This window comes from Pelmatolapia mariae, linkage group LG1 (assembly GCF_036321145.2).
Source record: "Pelmatolapia mariae isolate MD_Pm_ZW linkage group LG1, Pm_UMD_F_2, whole genome shotgun sequence".
NCBI lineage: Eukaryota > Metazoa > Chordata > Actinopteri > Cichliformes > Cichlidae > Pelmatolapia > Pelmatolapia mariae.
The window spans coordinates 39,168,936-39,177,650 of record NC_086227.1 but is presented as its reverse complement, the minus strand read 5'-3'; the positions used below and the strand labels follow the sequence as shown (position 1 = coordinate 39,177,650).

At 42.4% G+C, this 8,715-nt stretch overlaps 1 protein-coding gene across 1 annotated transcript; it reads left to right on the top strand.

Annotated features, from left to right (window-relative positions):
* The first annotated feature begins 3,085 nt into the window (after positions 1-3,085).
* LOC134624007 (interleukin-25-like) lies at positions 3,086-8,420 on the top strand. The gene is made up of 2 exons (XM_063469005.1): positions 3,086-4,169; positions 5,558-8,420. Exons 1-2 carry the CDS (start codon positions 3,805-3,807, stop codon positions 5,790-5,792), a joined length of 600 nt encoding a protein of 199 aa, XP_063325075.1. The 5' UTR covers positions 3,086-3,804; the 3' UTR covers positions 5,793-8,420.
* The last annotated feature ends 295 nt before the right edge of the window (positions 8,421-8,715 follow it).

Genomic DNA, 8,715 nt, shown 5'->3' with positions numbered 1-8,715 from the left:
ACATTTTACTATTGTTACGAGTTCGAAATTGAGGACGAGAGTAAAACAATGATGGTCCAGAAGAGGTCGGTCAAACAATTGATTTTAATGAATGCACGCAGCGTGGAGAGGTGCAAACTGCAAAACATCAGTTGTACATCTCTACCCAAAATACACTCTAGATTGCTTTTATAACATCAGGGTATTGTAACGCCCCTTCTTGCGTTTACAAGCACATAATTTGCATGTAGAGAACATTCATGTATTTTAAGAGATAACTGCAGACACAGAAGTTCCCCTTGTGGCATACTCTTCCGAATATGGTGATGATCTAAGGCCTTTGAGGTCCCCATGGACTGGACATCCTTTCGTCACCTGTAACTAAGCAAACTCAAATACCACAAGAAGCTGAGTACATTCAGGCCTTTGCTCAGCTACTATTTTACTGTAACAATATACTCAGGCTCTGAGTTATGATATATATATATTAACTCAATCATTTTAAAGTAGTTATAACTGCACCTGTAATAAACATGTTAATATTTGATTATGATAACCCCTATAATATAACTTATAACATAATGCCAGCAGCTTCAATAAACACTTTGATGAAATGATAATTAATGTAATGTTAAGGATGATGGTTAGATACAGTTCAGCAGTGACCTAATTTCTTTAAATATTACACTATACATTTATATAGTGTTTAGCTTTATAAATGGGCTAGCTAAGTTATCAAGCTGTATTCATATACTTCTAGACGTAGAAGGACCAAGGAAGAGAACCTCAGTTTTGTCACTGTTTAACTGGAGGACGTTATTAGTGGACAGCCTGGTAGAGGTTGTAATGAACCCTCAGGTTTGAGTGGAAAGTAAAGCTGTAAATCATTAGCATAGAAATGAAAGCAGATGTTTAATCTCCTAATAGCATTACCAAATGGAAGCAGACAAATACAAGAGGACTGGTCCCAGGATGGATCCCAGTGTTCTCCGTAAAGTGAGAACTGAACCAGTGACGAGCTGCAGCCTCAATGCCAACCCAGTGTCTGAGGCGAAGAAGGCAGCAGCTCTGAGGTCCATCAGATTCAGAGCTGCATTATCATCTGAATCTACTGTGAGTGACAGATTATCACTCACCTTCAACGGCGCTGTTTCAGCATCGGCTCAGAAGCTTTCAGGCCAAAACATGATGTAACCTTTTCTTTTTTACCAATCAGTAATCGGATAATCATCGGATGCTTCTTCAACTGGATATATGTGAGGAATGGATAGTGCTGAATATCTTAGGTCCGTGAGAACATTTCCCCCTGATATCAGAGAGGCACGCATTCCCAACGGTGTTACTCTGAGCTCAGTCACATTTCCCCTCTGCACAATGACGGTTTCCTGACAAGGCAGAGGGGTGGGGCTGCAGTGGGAACCCCGTGCGTTTCCCTGTTTCCTGTGCGTAATCATACTTCGTGCTTTCCAATTATCAACTCTACTTCAGCACCTGGAGCACACTCCCATTGGACAGTGATTATTATTGTTATTATTATTGTCTTTGACACAAATGTTTTTCTGCTGAGATTCTGACCACGTTGATCAGCCTAAAACCTCAGGATGTAAAATCAGTCATGTGCGCACCCACAGCAGGTGACACATTTTTACCATAAATGCTAAAGGTTTGTTTACTTCCTCTTATGACTTCTACTAAGTAATGTGCAGTATAAAAACGAGGAGTGCTATTCAAATATGTGGGAGGACTCCACATTCCTGATGGTGGACTCAGCAGGACGACTCGGGGATCTAAAATTAGCAGCAGTGGATGGAACTACCCAGGAACTGATGTCACCTGTGTCTGAAGGTCTAACAGCTCACAGTAAATGAGCCAATAAAAAACAGAGTTTCACTCTCTTAAATGACACAGCCTGAATGATTCATGCAAATGATGCAATGTACCACAGTGGCAGTGCAAATTTTTGGGCTCTGATGTTCTGATTCTGTACAAAAGCCAAGTTGAATTAAAGGTGTGAGCAACAGCGATAGCGCCCTACCTGAAACACAGCGGTGGGGCTAAGCTTTTGCAGTTTTATAGGCGGTGCGATGGGGCCATTGTGCTCCACCCACTTGCAAAGCCCACGAAATATGTAAGTTTTGTGCAAAATTTCTTTTGATTTAAGCAAGTCTAGTTTTTCAAATAAGTGATTAATTTTTGCAAAGAATAACTGTAATAAATGAAAGTGCACACCTCTGGCTGCAAATGACAACATCTGCATTTCTGACTGGGGTGGACACATGTTCACGTGTTCATATTCAAAAAGTCACTTTGTGTTGGACATGAACCAAAGCACCAGTAAGAAAAAGTGGAAAAAACATTTATTTTTATTCCTTTCTTCTGCATCTCCGTCTGCAGCTGGTCCAAAATCCTGCTGCACGACTTCTAACCAGAAGAGAGAGCATATAACTCCTATCCTGGCTTCACTCCATTGGCTGCCTGTTCATTTTCAAATTTTAATGCTTGTTTTTAAATGTTTAAATGGTCTTGCTCCACCTTATCTCTCTGAGCTTCTTCGTGCTTATTCCCCTCCCAGGTCTCTCAGGTCAGCTGACGAGCTGCTCCTGGAGGTATCCAGGTTTAAGAGGAAGCTCAGAGGGAACAGGCCCCTCTCTATTGCTGCTCCAAATCTCTGGAACAATTTGGCTTATGACACAGTCTGCTTCTCTTTTTTTTACATATACTATTTCACTTTATTTGTTATGTCATGTGAACAGCACTTTGCTTTCAGCTGAGAGCTGTTTTGAAAGTGCTATATAAATAAATTGCTTGCTTGCTATCTTGTAAAATTACAGCAGCGTGTTCACTGACAGTTCATGACGTCCTTACACCTGGGGGGGCCCTGACGTCAGAACCGGTCCCCCCACAAAGAGAATCCAGTGTGCAGATAGTAAAAACTGCAGCAGCCATTTTTCAGCTGCTGTTCCTGATGCTGATATTGCAGGACACAACGTTTCCAGATGTTTAACCCTTCAAGAGGATTTTTTCCATGTGAAGAGTCAGGAACGACCTCACGTTTTATTTTTTAATTCCTCATGTGTTTTATCTTTTATTTCACATTTATATTTTACAGGAGAATACAGGTGTTTCATGGCGCAGTGTTGACTTGAACCTTGGACCGTTTAATTAGGGTGACCATATTTTGATTCCCAAAAAAGAGGACACTTGGCCCAGTCATGAAGAACTTTAATAATACTGTTTGCTTAAAGAAAACTTTAACATATTTAAGCGGTGCCTTCTCTGTGCGGTTAATGAATGGTGAAATAAAAAATGTCATAAAGGTTTTTACAAATCAACAAGTGCAAAAGAAGAGGACGGTTGGTCACCATAGTTTAATACATTTGGGAAACTTTTAATTTGAATTTTGAAAAAGAAGCCGACAGAAGCTTTTGTGACTGATGTGTAAACACTGAGATGTACTGTTGAGGATCAGAATGACAGCAGTTGCAGAAAACCTGACAATATTCACGTTTCAGGCGATAAAACCGTTTTCTGTAAAACATCAACGTCTGTCTCTACCTTTAGAAAAGGAACAAACCAACAATGAAACATGAAATGTTTAAAATGAGCTCACAGCGGAGTTTGTTAGAGGTACGATGCTGTCTGCTCCCGGTCACAAACACAGCGCACAGCCAGCAGAGGGGCGGGGCCGCACGCGAACTGTTTCTCGTGCGGAAATGTTGATATTGAGGAGATCCCCATGGCAACCAGGCAGCCGTAGGAGCTCCGCTACTGTATTTAAAGCAGCTTCAATGGAGCGGCCGCCAGTCTCAGCCGTCCGAAGTCAAGATGGCCAATCACGTCAAACGGGCTCCCCGGGCTCGCGGGCAGCTCTCTCTGACTGTTTCTGTCACTTTGCGTTTCTCTCTGCTGATCCTCTACGTGCTCCGCGCCGAGATGGTGGAGGCGAGCGAGCACCAGAACCTGACCACCAGCGAACAGGCTGCCCAGCACGAGCTCCGCGCCTCCGCCGCCGCCTCCAGGTGTCTCAGCGCCGAGAAGGTGGAGGCCCGCGAGCGAAAGTTTGCCGTCAACCTGAAGAAGCTCGACCTTCAGCGCGATGCCCGCGAGAACCAGGAGCTGACCACCTGCGAACAGGCTGCCCGAGAAATGCACGAGCTCAACGGCCGCGCGCTGTCTCCGTGGCGTTACTAGTAAGTATGGAACCCGCAGAGGGACAAAAATGCTCATTCTCTCACTCATTACTGTTTGGAATGAAAGTTTGAATGTTTTTAATAGAGATGGGTATTGTCGCTAATTTCTATTATCGATTCGACTGAATTTTGACTCTGACAGTCAGAAATATTCTAATTCTATATTTTTTTTAATCTCTGTATAAAAACAAGACTGACACTTGTGAGACTTCATCAGAGCTGTGAGCATCACAGCAGATGCGTTTGTGTCAAAGTAACTGAGGATAAAACAGAAACACATGAAGGAGGTTTTCCTGGTCTGGCTTTTTCTAACAGATAACCTTAAAAATATTCTGCAGTCGATCAAAAATGGAAGAAAACCATGAATCAGCTTCTGAACGTTACCTGATGCTGATGACGTTACAGAGGTTTGATTAGAGACACAGCAGAGTTTTGCAGTTTGGCATCATTTTAAAAAGTTTACATTTTTGCACTGAACAGCAGAAATGAGGCTTTCTTGTTGGAGGCTGACAGCACTGAACACACAGGTAGACTGATGCATAATAAGCAGCAAATAATGCAGAAAACAGAGATTTGAGATGGGAAACTGTTCTTGAAGTACACTTAGAGAAACAGAGCTGTGCAGGAAGTGAGATTTTATCGTGGTGGAAGCAAAACAGTCAAAGTAAGAGAGAAACAATGACGATGTTTTACAAATGTGAAGTGTAGCTTGGATCTTTTTTTGCTGCTGGTTCAGTGAATTTTGGTCAGAGACTGACAAAAATAGATTCAGGATTTAATGAATCGATATCGCGAATCGATATTGCAACATATTTAATAATTCCTTATTTATTTACCAACATGGTATACATCATGCTTTGGTTCAGCAGCAGGTATGGTGGATGTTTTTGATAGTAAGTAAGATTTCATCAGAGTGACGGCCTGTGGAGGAAGCTGCACTGTCTGTTGGTGTACAGTGCTCTGTAGCGCCTACTAGAGGGCAGGAGTGGGAACAGGTTGTGTCCAGGGTGTGATGGTCTGCAGTGGCGTTGCCTGCCTGTTTCCTGATTCTGGATTTGTACAAGTCCTGAATGGAGGGCACGTCAGCAGCAGTGATTTTCTGTGCAGTCCTGACTTTCCGGTGTAGTCTGTTCTCGCCCTGTGTGGTGGCTGATCCAAAGTTTGGATGTGCAGAGAGCAGGCTGGATTATTGCAGAGTAGAAATGGATGGACAGATCCTGAGCTGGTTCAGGAAGTTCAACCTGGAACCAGCGAGCCGATGAAAGCTACCAGCTTTAATATTAAACGAGCTTTAATTTGAGAAGCCGCGTATTGTCCTGACTGAATCTGCTGTGTGTCCACTGTCTCCTGCACGTGTTGAGGTCTTTTCTGTCTGTCTGTGTCTCCAGCATAGACCGAAACGACAGCAGGCAACCACGTGACATCATCTTTGCCGAGTGCCTTTGTAAGGGATGCATCATCGACGGGCGTGAAGTGAACGACTACAACTCTGTGGAGGTTTTGGCTCCGATGTTGGTCCTGATAAAGACCAAGTGTAAGGATGCAAACACATATCAAGTCCAGAAGATGCGTATCGAAGTCCCGGTGGGCTGCACTTGTGTAAGGCCCAAAATTACTAAGTGATCTGAGAAACTAAGCTTTACTCACACTGAAGGCCATTTTATAGCTGTGCAGCACCTTCACTTACACTATAAGAATATTTATCACAGCTTTCTGCCTGCATGTGAAAATGTTTTCTGTAAGTCGGACCTTCTGTCAGCCAGAGGGTAGATTTTCTGTCCTGAAGCTGCCGGTCCACACCACAATATCTCAGCAACTATCCAGGCCCGTTTTGGCCTGGATAGTTAAGAGAAACTAACCGTGATCGGTCATTCTGGAGTCTTAATCATAAACAGGACCAACACTAAACCGCAGACAGACTCAGAGGCTTCACGTCCTCAAAGAGTCTCAGACCTTTCCTGTCGTTTGCTAACAGAACACTATTACAGCTGCTGCGCTGCTTTGTGCAAATACATATCAAGCTTATTTAATATAGCACTTTATCTCCAACTACCTGTAACTTTCCTTCCTCATTCGGACATTACTTGCAAGTGAAAAACTGGTGGAGATTTCTTTTTGTTTAAAACCGAGTTGTGATGAAGACGGATCCATCATCCGTCTGAGCATCAGTCTGCTCTGTAGAGTTTAATGAGTGACTTAAATCAGGCAGGACTGCAGTCAGTCAGGTTTTTTGATTATTTCATGGAATAACTCGTCTGAAAGCAGCATGTTTCCACCTTTCAGTAACCATCCAACCAACAGACCAGAAACTCCAAAGAAAGTGAGATTTCTTTCTTCTTTCTTTTTTTAAATTAAAAAAGTCTCTTTTTCCTCACACGGTTAAAACTGTGAGACCTGCAGGTTACCTCTGAAGCACAGAGACTTCACCAAAGACACGAGGATGTGCTTTCACACTTTAGTATTTATTTTGTGGCATTTTATTTTATTTTTTGAGTAGTTTGCACATGCAGATTAATGTGAAATACCACTAAAGCAGAGTGCCGCTGTAGCTTCACTTGATGCCAGAGCGGCTGGAAGCTCGGCGTGAACAGAAGATGAATAGTTCAACATTTGGGCAAATTTGAGGCCATGAAGCTGTTTGCTTAGCTGAGCACGAAGCCTCGAGTTTTAATGTAACGATGAGTCCAAGGAAACATTTTAGTATGTTTAATTTACCCAAAAAGAAGCAGAGAGACAGTCAGCTGATCGACTGTTTCACGGTCAGTAACAGCATCATGTAAATGCACTGAGTTTACTAAGAGTCCATAATTACTGTCAGGACTTCAAATAAATATGTTTTTAATGTGACCAATGTTGTTGTCAGATGGAGCAGTAAAAAGCTGGTGAGGTCTCTGACCTGCAGCAGAGTAAAAGTCAGGATGCTCGATCTCGGAACAAGTGGGTGAAAATCCTCTAAAGTTGACTTGGTTTGGATCCTGGTAGAAACGCTGTGAGCCTTTACAGAGACGGACCTTTTTCTGCTCAGCTAAGCTAACAGCTTCATGGCTCCACATTTAGCAGAGCGATGTGAGAGCGGTCCGACCCCCTCAAACTGTGAATGAATCAAATGTTAAACTATGCAAAACAGGACAGTATTGGGCACATGCACAATATGAAGAAGCTGCACATTAATTAGCTTTAAAGAGACTAAAAAGTAATGAAGGTGTGAAGAGAGGAGAATGAATGTGAAGAAGTGTTTTTGTGAGTTTCACTATATTTCTTTGAGATATTGTTCATGTTTTTATTTATTCATATTTTTGTTGTGAGGTAATAATGCAGATTTGATCCCTTTGAAGAGATTTTTAAAGCTGTTTTTGTCAAACTGTCAGTTTCTGCTGGTTAAAGGTGTAAAGCAGGGGTGTCAGACTCATTTTGCATTGTGGCCACATAAAGCCCCCTCTATGTTAAAAGGCCCGGACCAGTCAAAGTGCCCTTTCTGTCAGTGTAAAGAAGCTTAAGTACATATTTAATCCCTGACATGTGTTCATATAAGACCAAGAAGGGCAGTCTGCACAGTACAGCTCAGTTTTTCTACGTGATAAATAAATGCAGCTGCAGGAAAGAAAGAAATCGTCAGCGTGACTCTTTGGGCTTAAATGTAAGACAAATGTTCTGAGAGCTCATTCCTCACACTGTAATTATAAAACACCAAGTTTTTGTTAATTCACAGAAAACTTTTACTGTAGTCTCATTATTAAAAAAAGAACTTTTCTGCCATCAAACTGATTTTCTATTATTTTATTTCTGTGTTATAGTATGAATGTGGATGGTGGAGGTCTTCATCAGTAAGAAAAGCTGTAAACTTATGGAAATACAGTTAAAAGGGCAAAATTTATGCCTTCCTTCACTTGTTCCACCGGCTGAACTAGAGTCTTTGCTGGGCTACTTTTGGCCCCCCGAGCCTCGTGTTTGACACCCCTGATATAGAGACACCTGTGAACTTTAAAATGTGACTGTATGCCTTAATGTGGTCTAGATGTACCGTCAGAGCTTTGTTTTTATTTCTGTAGAGAGTTCAGTGATAATGTGAAAGAGTTTTGTGCTGATGTGAAGTCATGTCTCCCTTCAGTCTGTCAGATTTATTTAATTTAAAATTGTGAAAGCCTCCCTGACTCCTGTGCGGCTGCTCGTCTCACCTCAAAACAGTTCAACATATCCTTAAAAGAACACTTTATTTTACTATTTAACTATCAATAAACGAGGTTCCTTCTATGATTTGTCCAGTCGTGTCTTTTCTGTAACTAATCACAAGCATCTACGTACAGCAGTTTCTTTTCTCTGTCATGTGGGGGCGCCGTGGTAACAGCATGACCAACTTTGGACTCTTTAGCTTGAGACACCAGAAAATCTAGCTTCTTAGCCTGTTTAGAAATCCAACACAGAGCGTCACTGAGCTGCCAACGTGACAACGTGTGGTGGCTCGAACGCCTCCTGCTGGAGAGCTTACCATCATCGGCAGTAGCGGTTTTTGATACGGGCGAAACGGGCGGTTGCCCGGGGCGGCATC